The 14341-nt window shown below is 37.5% G+C and overlaps 1 protein-coding gene across 2 annotated transcripts in view; it reads left to right on the forward strand.

Annotated features, from left to right (window-relative positions):
• tecpr1a (tectonin beta-propeller repeat containing 1a) overlaps nucleotides 1-14133 on the forward strand; it is an 82998-nt gene extending 68865 nt beyond the window's left edge. Inside the window, exons 21-25 of one of the 2 annotated variants that reach the window (XM_048609442.1) lie at nucleotides 1646-1781; nucleotides 2456-2548; nucleotides 4830-4936; nucleotides 9430-9549; nucleotides 10492-14133. In XM_048609442.1, the coding sequence (XP_048465399.1) occupies nucleotides 1646-1781; nucleotides 2456-2548; nucleotides 4830-4936; nucleotides 9430-9549; nucleotides 10492-10677 (642 nt within the window). In that variant the 3' untranslated portion in view covers nucleotides 10678-14133. Of the gene's footprint in view, nucleotides 1-1645; nucleotides 1782-2455; nucleotides 2549-4829; nucleotides 5094-9429; nucleotides 9550-10491 lie in introns of those variants that run through there. The other variant, XM_048609443.1, reaches the window with a different exon arrangement.
• The last annotated feature ends 208 nt before the right edge of the window (nucleotides 14134-14341 follow it).

A 14341-nucleotide genomic window follows, 5' to 3' on the forward strand; every position in this document is an offset into this window, starting at 1 on the left:
ACTCAGCAGGTTTAGCAGCATCTGTGGAGAGAAAGCAGAGTCAACATTTTGGGTCCAGTGACTCTTCAGACCCATTCTGAAGAAGAGTCACTGCACCGGAAACATTGGTGCTGCTTTCTCTCCACAGATGCTGCAAACCTGCTGAGTTTCTCCAGCAATTGCTGTTTTTGTTTCTGATTTCCAACATCCGCAGTTCTCTCAGTTTTTTTTGTTTAGTGTTTCCTTTTTACTTGCCTTTTAGCACATTTTTACAGTCCATTTTTATGTTATTTACTAGATTGTATTAATATTCTATTCTTCCTTTCCTTATCAATTTCTTGGCCTTCCTTTGCTGTATTTTAAAATCTTCCCAGTCGTCAGCTTTATTACCAGTTCTGGCCACTTCATAAACATTTTCTTTCAACCTTCTATAATCCTTAATTTTCTTTCTCAGACACAGTTTATTGACCTTTTTTTGAGTTTTTGCACCTTTAAGGAATACTTATTTGAAATCCTCAAATGACTTGTGTCGATCATGTTCAAAAGAGGAAGCAAACGTGGAAGTGTTAAAGCCAATGTGCCTTTTCTGCCTTTGACTATGTTGAATCCACTGTACTGTGGATCTTGCCCACAATGGCATTTCATCACTGGAGGCAAGGACTTGGAAAATTACTGTTGCTCATGCCCCACAACAAATAGTTTTAGCTGAACTGGGGAGTATCTAACCATATTTCCTACATTGCTCATCCAACCAGTTTCCTTCCTCAACACAAGCCTCCCAAGTAAATAAACCAAAACACTGCAAAACCACATTTGATCATTGCTATATGAACATCCATGAACTTTAATCCCACTGCTAATTCATTATTCAACGAGCAATTTAATTTTTTTTAATATGCTAATTGAAGCATTTTAACTGGAGATTATTCCATTTAACTACTGCTGTTTGCATGGGAATACACTTCCCCTTTGCATTTATGAAACATTGGATTGCAGGTTTCAGGACATCTCAAAGGGATTCACGCGCAAAAATTTTTGTAAAGCATAATCACTGCTATTATATAGGCAAGTGCAACAGCCATTTTTGCAAGCTAAGCTCCCACAAACAGCAATGAGCTCAACTGTTTTTAGTCATGTTGGTATATAAAGAAAGTCATCTTGCATTTATAGAACACCTTTCTTGAAGTCAGGACATCAAAGTGTTCTACAGCCAATGTTCCACTTTTAAAGTGTAGTCATTTTTGTTGAAAACTCATCAAGCTCCCATAAATAGCAATATGACAATAACCAAATGAACTGTTTTAATGATGTTGGTTGAGTGATAAATATTGGTCAGATCACGTGAGATCACTCCACCTCTTCATATAGTACCATGGGAGCTTATACGACTACTTGAGTTAACAGGTTTAACATCTCTTCTGAAAGGTGGCACATCCACTAATGCAGCAGTCTCTAAGTAACTGTATGGTCATGATAGAGTCAGCCTGGATTTTGCTCCGTTTGCTTCAGTGGGCCATAAACCAATGACTTTCTGACCAGGATATAAGTGATACCATGGTTACTTGCCTAGCCATTCACTTATTGAATGAATTAGGAGCATCTGTATGTAAATGGATTTGTGCAAAACAATGAATAGAATATCATAGTAAATTAACTTTCTTTTCAGGGTGTTTCATGGCTGCACATTGGTACAGATCAACCATTTGTATCAGTCTCTATCGGTGGCTATTACCAGGTTTGGGCCATTGCCAGGGATGGAGCAGCTTTCTACCGTGGTTCTGTCTCCCCACAAAATTGTACAGGTAAATCAATATCTCGGGAGCTAAAATCCTACAAAGTGGTCATTCTTATTTGAAGAATCTGAGCTTTATGGCATCCAGATTCCTGATACAGTCAGATTTGTTTTTAGGTATGTGACATCCTTTTTTTTCAAACTTGCACATAACAAAGTTTATGTTTAAGGTAACGGTGTAATTGAAACCTACTATAATTCTCATTTTTTGGAATTCTATTGACAAGCGGTGTAATATTATCCTTTTTCTTGTTTTCAACAATGGTTTAGTGAGTAGCACTTTCAGTCAGAACATTGTGGATTCAAATCCCACTTCGGTGACTTGAACACAATTATGCTGACACTCCCAGCGCAATACTGTGGGTGTGCTGTGTGGCAGAGGTTCCATCTTTCAGATGGGATGCTATATTGAAGCTCCGACTGCCATCATGATCCACTGTTTTGAAGAAGGACAGAAGAGTTTGTCTAGGTGTCCGGGGCCAATATTTATCTTCCAAAGACTCACCAAAGAAGATTATCTGTTCGTTGTCAAATTGTGGAAGTTTGCTGTGCGTAAATTGATTGTCACACTTCCTACGTTGCACAATGGCTAAACTCAGAACATTTAATTGACTGTAAAGTGCTTTAAGATAACCAGAGGCTATGAAAGATGCTAAATTGGTGCAAGTCTGTCTTTCTGTACAGGTGACTGTTGGTACCACATTCCACCCCCTTCCAAACAGAAGCTGATACAAGTGTCTGTGGGCCAGACATCTGTTTATACAGTGGATGAAAATGGTAAACTGTCATGTTTTACATGAACGTTCATTCTAATGAAAGGGCAATAGCAATAAAGCTATTATATTGTTTATTGTTTAGTAATATGACTAGTATGTAGACATTTGAAATGTGAATCTGCTGATCTTGGACTAACAAGGCAGAGGTCAAGTTCAAATTCCATCGTGTGAAATAGCAATTTTTTTCTAAATTGTCTTATATATTGCCATAAAAAGAGAAAGTTCTAGAAATACTCTGCAGGGCTGGCAGTGTTAGTGGAAAGAGGAATAGGATTAATATTTCAGGTCAATTACACTTCATCAGAATTGAGAAAAGTTGGAGATCAGCATTGTGTCAATAGGAGAATAACCAAAAGGAAAGGTCTGTGATTAGGCAGAAGGCAGGGATTATTAAATGATGAAAGGAATTAAAGACCATGTAAATCCAAAGGGTGTGATACTGGAACAAGTAAAGAACAAAAGATGATTCCAGACAAGGCATAAATGGTAATAACAGAATCATTAGCAACATCTGCTGTCCCAAAAAAAATGGAGCAGTGGTTATGACCTTAAGTTGTTGAACTCAATAATGAGATTATAAAATACCTGATCAAAAGATTAAGTGCCATCCCTCAATACTGCATTGACCTGATACATTAATAAACTGGCATCTTGAAAACTGCCAAATTATTGGAAAAACCCAGCCTAATATCCTTGTCACTTCTGTCCTTCAGGAAATGGAGTCTGCCACCTTGTCCCAGATCTAAACCATAAGTGATTTCAGTCCTGTCCATTAGTTAGTGAACTTTCATTGAACAATATCTTGCATTTATGTAGCACATTTAACATAGTTAAATGATCCAAGGTACATCTAAGAAATAGTGTCAGACAAGGTTTGAAACCATGGCAAACAAGAAAATAGAAAACCAGTGACAGACTCTGAAAGCTGCCTCACTATTGTCACATCCCCTTAAATAAAGAAAAACTATGTTAAGGAGAGTTATTAGCCAGATTTAAGTTAATTGACAAAAAAGCAGAGGAAACATTAGTTTACACAGTGATTTGTTGTGATGTAGAATGAGTTGCCGGAAAAATGGTAAAAGCAGACCCAACAATTATGTTCAAAAAGGAACTGCACTTGAAGGAAAAAGATATGTTACAGGGTTTTTAAACTTAGGAGCAGGAATAGTCCATTTGTGACCACTCCACCATCCAATTAGATCATAGCATTTTTCTACACTGTCTCCATATCACCTGATATCATTAATTTCCAGAAATATATCAAATTCTGTCTTGAATATACTCAATTACTGAATCTCCAAATCCCACTGGGATGTAAAATTCCAAAGATTCATTTCCCTCTGACTAAAGAAATTCCTCCTCATCTCAGTCCTAAATGGCCTACTTTTTATTTTGAGGCTGTGTCCCCTGGTTCCAGATGCCCAGTAGGGGAAACATGGTATCTGTTCAGTAGAATCTTGTAGGAAAAGAAAAGAAAGAAAGTGGGAATGATTGGCTCTTCCAAAGAGCCAGCACAGATAACTATGATCTGATTAAACTTCTTCTAAGCCATAGCTTACTATAGTCATATGCTTTTGATGATATTTGTTAAAGATAAAAAAATAGAGCTGTACTGTTTAAAAAGGACAGTTCTGAGCTCTAGCTTATCTTGGTTTCAGATAGCTGCATAAAGCACTGCTCACTGTATTCATCATTGTCACAAGTCATGTTATGAAAGAAGGTGTAAAATTTCCTTTGTCTGTAATACATGAGGCCATTTTATGTCAGACCTAAAATCTATTTCTTTGCATTAGTTTGATAATTGGTGGTAACTCCTGCGACTGCTCCAGTATTTCAGAGGTCAGTGATTATGTTGTGCTATATGTTGCCCTCAACACTGCAATTGTTCCCCGGATGGACATTAACATCAGATAGAAAAGTCATTTTGAGAAAGCATAGCATGACAGAATGATACATTACAGGAGGCTTTTCAGTCCATCATGTCTATGCTAGCTCTTTGAAAGCCTTATCCAATTAATTTAACTCCCCAGTGTTTCCCCATGGACATGCAAATTATTCCCTTCAAATATTTATCTGTTTCCCCTTTGAATGTAACTGAATCTATTTCCACCACCCTTTCAGACAGTTATATAAATAATTTGCTGTAAGTTAGGGAGAATTAGAAAAGGATCAGTAGAAAATATTTTTAATTAATCTATTTACAAGACAAAGATTTTACTGAACATGATTATTTTGTAGGTGAAGAATTGAGTATTCCTAAATATTGCTGCTTTTGTTTTTAGGTAATTTATGGTTTCGCCAAGGTATTTCTCCAAGTTACCCTCAAGGATCGTGCTGGCAGCATGTTTCTACTAACGTTCGTAAAGTGTCTGTAGGTCCTCTTGATCAGGTTAGTACTTGGTTATGTGTAACCTCAGTTGACATTGTTTATATTTCATACTAGGAGCAGAATTCATTTAACCTCAGAAAATGCTGGAAAACATTCCACAGGTCAGACAGGAGAGAAAAACAACGTTAACTTTTCAAGCTGATGGCTTTTCATTGGATCAGGGCGAAATGTTCTGATGAAACATCTCGGACTTGAACTGATTACATGGAATTACATTGTCCAAGGGATGGGACATCTGCCAGACAAGTGTGTTGGCAGTGCAGGAAATGAGGTTCCGAGACAGCAAGTGAGTCAAAGCAGAAGACAAGGCTCAGTCCTTCCCAAGCAAGTACCTGGTCACCTGAAGGATCTCATTCAAGACAGCAGAATAGGCTTCCAAATTCATGAGCTGTGCAACTGAAGAAGAGAGGGAGGGAGAGGTGAGATTGGGAAGAAGTATATGCAACTGGGGGGTGGGGTGGGGGCGGTGGAGAGGGAGTGATTGAGAGAAGCAGAAAGAGGAATGATTGAGGGAAGCAGAGAGAGGGGAGACAGTCAGAGTGAGAAGGAGGGAGAGGGAGCAGGGGAAGGCAGAAAGGAATAGTGTCTTATGGAGCTAGGGAAGGAGGGAATGTGGAAGAGTGCAGGAAAGGAAGATAGTGTGTGAACCCTGAGACTGAGCCTTCCCTCATCCTACCATCCTCTCGCTCTTCTTCATTTATTTCTCCTCCTCCATCCCCCTGCATCTTCTCATTCCTCCTCCTCTTGCTCATTTATCAAAAGCATCTATGCAAAGCAGCCTGGAAGGCAACCTGCTTCCCATTCCCATTCCCACATTCACATGAATTCTGAGGCCAATTTGGAGTATGCACCCACAAGGCATGAAAGCAAGATCAGTGTTAATTAGGCTTTAGCTAGTCCCCTATCCTTTCCCCTTTCCCTCCCACTCCCCTGGTGAACAAGACTTTGGACATCATCTGTCTCTCTTTTAGCTCTGCTTTTTAAACATAAAGGCAAAACAATTATACATCTCTGCAGCAAAGCACTTTTTAAAGGCCAATTTAACGGTTTACTCATTTAAATTATCAATCTTTTGATTGGAATTCTTTTCTGAAATTCATATACACTGTTGAGCCAAACCGTATCATTACTCACTGGCCCCCAGAATGAGAGAAAAGTTAAAAATATGTCCTCCCTCACCATGCAAAAATGTTAGACAAGCCTGATCTAACCTCCTCAGCATATCTTTCTCCTTTTGCGTTCATTTAGCTTCCTCTCAAATACATCTTTGCTTTTCACTTCCCCCACTAGTAAGTTCCACATTCTCGCCATTCTATGGTTATAGAGGTGTCTCCTAAATTCCCTATTGGATTATCAATTTTCTGTTTATAGCCTCAAGTTTTGACCTCCTGCATAGGTGAAAATAATTTCTCTTTCAAAAATGATAAAACTTCAAATCAGTCACCTCTCAGTCATTTCTTTCTGGTGAAAGGAGCTATAGGATGTTCAATCATTCCTGGTTGTTGTAAGCTCACAGTTCCAGAATCACACTTCAACAACTTTTTAATACTTTCTCCATCTTTTTGTTATGTGGAGACCACAGTTCTTGAAGTTAACATGTTTCTTTGTATGTAGTTGCTGCTGATGTGTTGAGCTTTTCCAACATTTTCTGTTTTAAGTTCAGATTTGGTATCCAGCATATTTTACTTCATTCTTTGCTTCCTCATTTATCGTGAACGTTTTGATTGCAAGGAGGTCAACTTCAATCACATTTTTGGCAATATTCCAGAGTACCTGACACTTTTTTGTATGTTTCTGCCAACTCCAAACTGTTAACTTTACATCAGCCAAAACATAAACCTTTTTCACCCACAGTGGTACAATACTAAAGTCTGTTAAGACACATACAACCTTTTTGTGCTTTCAGAAGATAATGAGTAAGGTCTTTCTGCAGACAGCTCTGAACCTCTGCATCAGTAGAAGAAAATAGAACTCTAAGAGTCTGCTGTGTCATAATCATCTGTTTTCTAGGAATACTGAGTTTAGCCCAGGTGTACAAGGTGGATGTGCATTATGTTTCGACTTCTATAACTTGCTTAAACCACTTTCTCAGCTTGACAGAACTCATTGCTAACTAGGGGAGGTCTTATAAGTAAACATCCTACTAGTTCAGTTCTCTCTGGACCGTCTCTGTAATCTCCTCCTGCTATGCACATCTCTGAGATACCTCAGAACCTTCAATTCTGACTTTTTGCACATTGGCTTTCTTTCCTAATAAAAATTTGACATCAGTTAGCTCAGTTGGCAGAATGATGGTTTGTGTTACAGTGCGATGCGAACAGCCCAGGTTCAATTGCCATACCGAGGTCAATATGAAGGCCTCGCCTTCTCAACCTTGCCCCTTACCTGAGGCGTGGTGACCCTCAGCTTAAACCACTCTCGGTCGGCTCTCTAATGAGAAGACATCCCTATACTCCTCTGGGACTATGGTGACTTTAGTGTCCTAATATATCTCCATATGCGATTTTCTGACAAATTCTGTTTGACGAGCTAAGGATATTTGGCTCCATTAAAGATGCTATATAAATACGAGTTGTTGTTGCCTGGATTTTTTTGACACGCAGACATTTTAACATGGATTGCAGAATAGATAGACCTGTCTCATCTTTTTGATTAACTAATTTCAGTGCCATGTTTTCAAGGTCGTCATACCCCCTCTCCAACATCACTGTTTTGAAATGTTAAATAAATGATTAATTTATTCAATATCTTAAATTTGGATTTTGAAACATCACCCAAGTTGCTCAGGATATTGTATGATCTTTAAATTATGTAGAATTAAACTGATCTTATTTCTCCAGATGTTTAGCATTCCCTAAACAACTTTTTAGCAATAATTATTGGGAATGTAGACATTGTTGGCATTTCTATTTACTCCCAAAAAGGGATGGTAAGATGCCTTCTTGAACCAATAAAACTTAATGGCAAGCTAGATCAATGAGAGTCAAGCACACTGGTGAGGACCAGAGTCAGATATAGCTCCAGACCTGGTTAAGGACAGTGAGTTTCCTTCTCTAAAGGACTAAAGGAATTCTTATAATTTGCACTGGTCTATTTTATACATCTAATTTTCACTTCCTGTACTTTAAGGAATGTTCTGTTGATATAGGGTATTACAATGATGATGATGTAGTTTAGCATGGATTGTTAAGGAATAGATTTTCAAAGTAAAACTCTTTGCGTCCAGATCACCAAGTCACCCACTTGACCTTTTGAACCTTCTATCAGTTGCCTTATAATGACTCAATAACTAATCAGAAGAACATTCCCAAACAGAATCTCTTCGTATCTCAGAATCTTAAAGGATAGCCACCAGAACCCCCTTCACCTCTTCCTATTCTTTCTTAAGAGAGCAGAATTGCAAAGGATTTTTTTCTGTGAATATCATCATCTGGACTTTTAGGAAGCTGTTGAACAGAAAGATGTAAATTCAAAGGTCATCTTGAACTGCACCAAGAATGCTCATGTAATTCTACAATAATATTCACAGTGTCCCCTTTCTTGGACATGTGCCCTGGAAAAAATTTAAAGGTATAAGGATCAAAAAACACATTGACTTTGCAAGGTAAATATCATTCTCAGGAGAAAGTGAAAAAGGGGTTTTTAATGGCTGAGTTAAAGAATATATAGAACCTATTTTAACTCATTCAAAACCAATTCGTTTAGGCAGAATTAAAACTGATCCCTATGCTTATGGAGCAAATAATATTTCAATTACAGGCATATAGCTTGCTCTTGTACTGAATAATGAGAACAGTGATGTTACTGTGTGGTTTGAGTTATTAGTCTGTTCTGTCAGGTCTTTCTAAATCTCCTCACGATGCATAAAATGAATGTCTAATATAGTTCAATCTTCATATTCTGCATTTAGAGCTTCAATGAATGGAATCTTATTTAACACCTTCTAACAGAAAGACATGGGTGTACGTATATAGAATTTACTGAACTTTTCAGTTAACAGAGTATACATTCGCTCCCAGTCCAGTATCATCTCAATTTTAAAATTCTCATTCTCATTCTTTTCAAATCCTTCTATATCTCACTCCTGCCATTGTCTCACCTTTCTCCATCTTTCTGTAACCACTTAAAATATCTCTACACTCTTCCAATTCTGATCTGTTGAACATATCTGATCTTAATTGCCCGAGCATTAGACAGTTTATTCGTCTGTCAAATCCTCAGCTCTTAAATACCATCCTCGAATCCCTTTTTCGTCTTCAACCTGTACTTTTTCAACCAAAAGTTTGATCACCTAGCCCAATATCTCTCTCTATAGTTTGGCAACAGATTTTGTATGTTAATCATTCCTGTGAAACCAGGGGTCATTTTCCTATTAAGGTGCTATTTAGATGCAAGTTGTTATTGATATGCTACTTAAAGAGCTAGCACTGCTGACTGACAGTTGATTCTGATCAATGTAACCAACAGTACATATACTATTGTGTCTGATGCAGGTTTGGATAGTTGCTGATAAAGTTCAGGGCAGCCATAGCTTGAGTTGTGGCACGGTGTGTCGTCGAATGGGTGTCCAACCACGAGAGCCCACTGGTAGCAGTTGGGACTACGGCATTGGAGTAAGTGAACAAGTTGTAATTGTCATGGGAGTAATTAATATGTCATCATAATTAAGGCACATATCTGGGACATTTCCTTTTAGCATGATGTTTGATTAGATATACAAGTTTCTGTTATTCAGTCCAGAAATATACTAGAAGCCTTGAGGTCCATGATATTAATTTTAATTAGTTTTTCAGGAGTTTAAGCAGTTGAGATCTATTAATGAAGTCCCTTTTATAAACCTAGTATTAAGATTGTTAAAGAATCTCTTTACCCATTTATCATAATTTTCTAATTTCTTTTTAAATGTTAGATTGGAGCTTTTAAAATATCTCCTGAATTTACCTATCAGCAACTACTTTACTGTAAAATATGCACCTTCATTTCATATTTGCCTCATGCTATTGTTCAAAATGAGTTTGGCAAAACTTTGAGAACTGAAATTGAGCTCATTAACATTCTGCCATTCCATACTCCCATTCTTTGAATTGTTGAATTTTAGTATTGTTACCAATTAATCATTATTTTTAATTGGTCCCCAAGGTTTATGAGGATTTATTTGGGAAGGTGTGGGCCCCTTACTGATTTCCCCTTTCACCTGTTGACACCAAAGGTCTTACTTCCAAAGTAAAATATTTACAAAGAAGCTGAATCAATAGTATCTTTCAAAAAGGGGATTGGTAAATATTTGAAAACGTTTTGCAGACCTATAGCAAAAGGGTAGAGGTTGGAGGCTGGAAGTATTGAGATAACTCTTTCAACAAAGAACCAGCAAAGGCATGATGACCCAAATGGCCTCTTTCTGTAAGAGCCTATACAAAATGTTTGAAAACACCACAATTTTAATTCATCGAAAGAATATAGCAAAGTTAATTATCCTTAACTATGTATAATTTAAGTTTGAATTGCACGCTGTGAATTATGTCCTATTAAGATAACATGAAATTCTCTTTTCAAAGGGTGGTTGGGATCATATTACAATCAGAGCAAACTCTATGGAATCTTCTCATAATCTTGTTCCTATGGCATCTGATAATACATCAATGAATTTGCCTAACCAAGATGGAACTGTCAGTGATAACTCCAGAAGCAGTTTAATAGTCGATGAACAACAGGAACTTAATGGAAGTGCTGTTAACTGCTGACAATTTATACTATAACTGTTGTATATTCTGTTTGGCGGTGTTGTCAGTTTGGTACTGATCTTCCCTAATCATCTCAGACTATTTCCTTTTTTAAGTAAGTAGAATATTCTTGTAATGTTTCTCCATTAGCAGTTCTTAGCTGTTACTCCAGTTCTCACAAGGTTCTCACTTTGTGTGAAATTCAGTACCAGTGCAGTTTCCTCAAACTGTACAATGCTTAAATGTTCAAAATCCAACTCAATATGTTGGGTTCCACCCTACTGTCATGTTGATCAGACTGTGTTATATCTGCAACTCAGTATTTCTCCAGGATCAAAAGCCCAACAATGCATTAATCCACTATGTTTTCAGGACAGAGTGTCCCATAATGGATGAGGCAGTTGTTCTGTTAACATCATCACACTGACATGTATGGGACAACTCAACACCTGCTGTAAATCTTTAAAACCTAATAAAGGGCTAAGTCCTTGACTCAGGACTTCACAAACCAGAGTGGGTTGAGAGATGGGAACTGGTCCTATTGTGGAAAGGCGTGCACATCCAGGGTCTGTGCTGTGCAACCACTGTCAGCTCTTTAAAAGAAATTAAATAGACGTTGAGTTACCATGTGCTGTTTGTTTCAGGTAGCATTCTGATTGAATGTGTAGTGTATTGATTCTGGATGAGTGTCATTGATGTTGGCTGTGGTATGATGGTGGATGGTACATGTGTCATGGTGCATCATATACTGCATTGGTGTAGCTTTTGATGTTGTTATATGTTTGACTTAGCAATGTTTTAGCCAAAGTCATCAGATTACCTTTGTAACAGAGGGGTTGAGATAAAGAGAAGTGAGGGAGATTTATGTGCAAACTGGACTAAATAGTCTATTTCTGCGCTTTATATTCTGAGTTATTCTGTGACATTAATTATCCACTAATACTGAAAATTCTGATGCTCATCATTAAATTGACTTGATAATATTACCAGTGATAGGCCAACTGCAAACTAAAATCAGATATGGTTTCCTAAATTAAACATGTTCAACTTGGAGAAACAATATCAAATGCTGTTCTATCAATCTAGTGTCATTTAGAATGGAATTCAGTAAGTTATTAGACTATGTCTTTTTGTAAAAAAAAAAAAAAAGCTGGTGATTGATTGGCTAAAGTTTTATCCTGTGGTGTCTCCCCGTCCCTGCCAACTCACCCACAATTTTATAGCACAGGTTGCAAAGCAGTTTGTACTACATTAAAAATTCACTGCCATGTGTTGATCCCTGTTTTAGCAATTTTTTTTCTGATCCCATAGATTCTTACATTATCCCTGAACTACCTGAGAGTCAATGCCACCTTTAACTATTTGATTGAACTCAAAAACCATTGGTTATAAAAACGAGTTGTCTTGATACTAGCTAGCAGTGAGATGATGGGGTGATGACTGGACTGTGATGGAAAGTTCCTACAGAAAAATTACCGTTGTTACAATGAGAGATTGGATAGATACATACTCAAATGTTATCTTAATATTTACATGGAATGAACAGCACAGAAATGGGCTGTTCAACCTTACTGGTCTATACCGGTGATTACACTACCCAAGAACCACCACCTATCCCACTTCATCTGAACCTCTACTCCTTTATTCTCACATGTTTATCTAGCTTCACTTTAAATGCATCTGCTATCTGGCTCCATGTAGCAGGTTCCACATTGTCACCACTCTTTAGGTAAAGAAATTTATTTCAAATTCCTATTGGATTTATTAGCATTTTTTTTTTATGTTTTTTCGCTTCCAATAACTGTCTGTCCTGAAGGTTATTAACAACTTGTTGAGTTATGGTTTCATAGTCCTATATCTTAGTTTTATAATTTGCCTGAATTACTCCCTGTCCAATTTTTACACACTGTTCTATTTACAACAGTAACCAAATCTCCCCTCCCCATTAACCCCCCCACTCAATTTAACAACCAGAACTGTTAACACCTGACATCAATTTACACCACCACCCACTTTTCGCTAGCTCCTATAATTCCTCAAATTTATACTCCCCACCAATTTTTGTCTCCTATTTAAAGCTTCCTATTTACAACCTCATTATCCATTTATACCTGTTTCACTAATTACAGGTAGCCCAATTTTGCTTTCCAGTGACTTCAGTTCAATCCAACCAGCTGCCACCTAGTAAAATCACCTCTCACTCTCTGAGCTATTGTGTAACACTTTTCTAGAGTAAGGACTGGAGACTTGTTGCAGGAAAGTATGATCTAGTAGTAGATGGCAAAGCAACAGCAACTGGGAATGTTGGATGTGACATTACTGCTAAATCACAAGTTTGTTCACACAGGATGTTTTATTAATAGTTGGAGGATATTTTAAAATAGTTCATCTCATGGCTTTGAAGTGCCTAAGCACTGTTTGTTAAAAAGGAAGAGAGCAGTGTGGTAGGAACAGCCTGTCCTTTTGAACTACTGATCCATAAACTCTATATTACAGCTGTCAAACCCAATTTGGAAAATAACATGCAGCACATATTGGAAACCTTGAACTTTTCAGTGCATGAAGAAATTAAATCCAGTTAAAACATACTGAAAACAGGACAGGTAAAAGGAACCCTTGCATAGTCACAGGGAGTGTCTGCTGTGGTGCATACCACCATGTTTGAGAATGTACTAGTGGAAAAGCCATGTTCCAATCAGTACTTCAGCATGGCATGTTTCACAATTTGAATCTTTAATGAATAATCTACATTAACTTCTGCTGTACTGAATGTCTTAGCCACGTTGACTCAGGAGCAATGCACAGCTTTGATAATATACTTCAACTCAAATCCGATGTTATTTTAATTTCTCAGTCCTCCTATGGTATGTTCTTCTTAAATATTCAGTCTCATTAGTGACAGACCTTTTTTATTGTTATTACGGATTTTCACATTTAAAGCTGAAGATTAGGCTCTTATCACACCTTCAACAATATGACTGTTCATTCTGGTTCTACCAAACCCTAACGCTTTTCTTTAAAATGAATGAGGTCCTGTGAAAAGAGAATAGATTACAATTCTTAATCAGCATCCTCTGCATGTCACTCAGACAAATTCACAATACCAGTAAGGAAAGGCAATGAATACTTCAGCTGAGAGATCAAATCAAGGCCTTGTCTGTCGTCTACCCATGTTAAAGGCTCCATAACCACTAACTCAAAAAAAAAATTATGGGTGTTTTGTATCATTCTGGTCAATACTTATGCCTCATTGGTAAATGTACAAACGATAATGAGGAAACTCCTCCAATCTTACATTCAAGAAAACAAACTTACAATATTAGCTTCTAATGTTTGAGTCCGGAATGTTCACCAACTAATCGATACCTGGGATGGCAGCACGGACATGAGGAGAGATTGAATCAGTTAGGATTGGATTCACTGAAGTTTAGAAGAATGAGGGAGGATCTCATAGAAACCTATAAAATGCTAACAGGACTAGACAGGTTAGATGCAGTAAGGATGCTCCGAATTTTGGGGGCGTCCAGAACTAGGGGTCATAGTTTAAAGATAAAAGGTAAACCTATTAGGACTGAGATGAGGAGAAATTTCTTCGTGCAGAATGGTGAGCCAGTGGAAGTCACTAACCGTAGAAAGTGGTTGAGGCCAAAACGTTTTCAAAGAAGAGGTGAATATAGCTCTTGTG

Source organism: Rhincodon typus, chromosome 21 (genome assembly GCF_021869965.1).
Source record: "Rhincodon typus isolate 14 chromosome 21, sRhiTyp1.1, whole genome shotgun sequence".
NCBI classification, from domain to species: Eukaryota; Metazoa; Chordata; class Chondrichthyes; order Orectolobiformes; family Rhincodontidae; genus Rhincodon; species Rhincodon typus.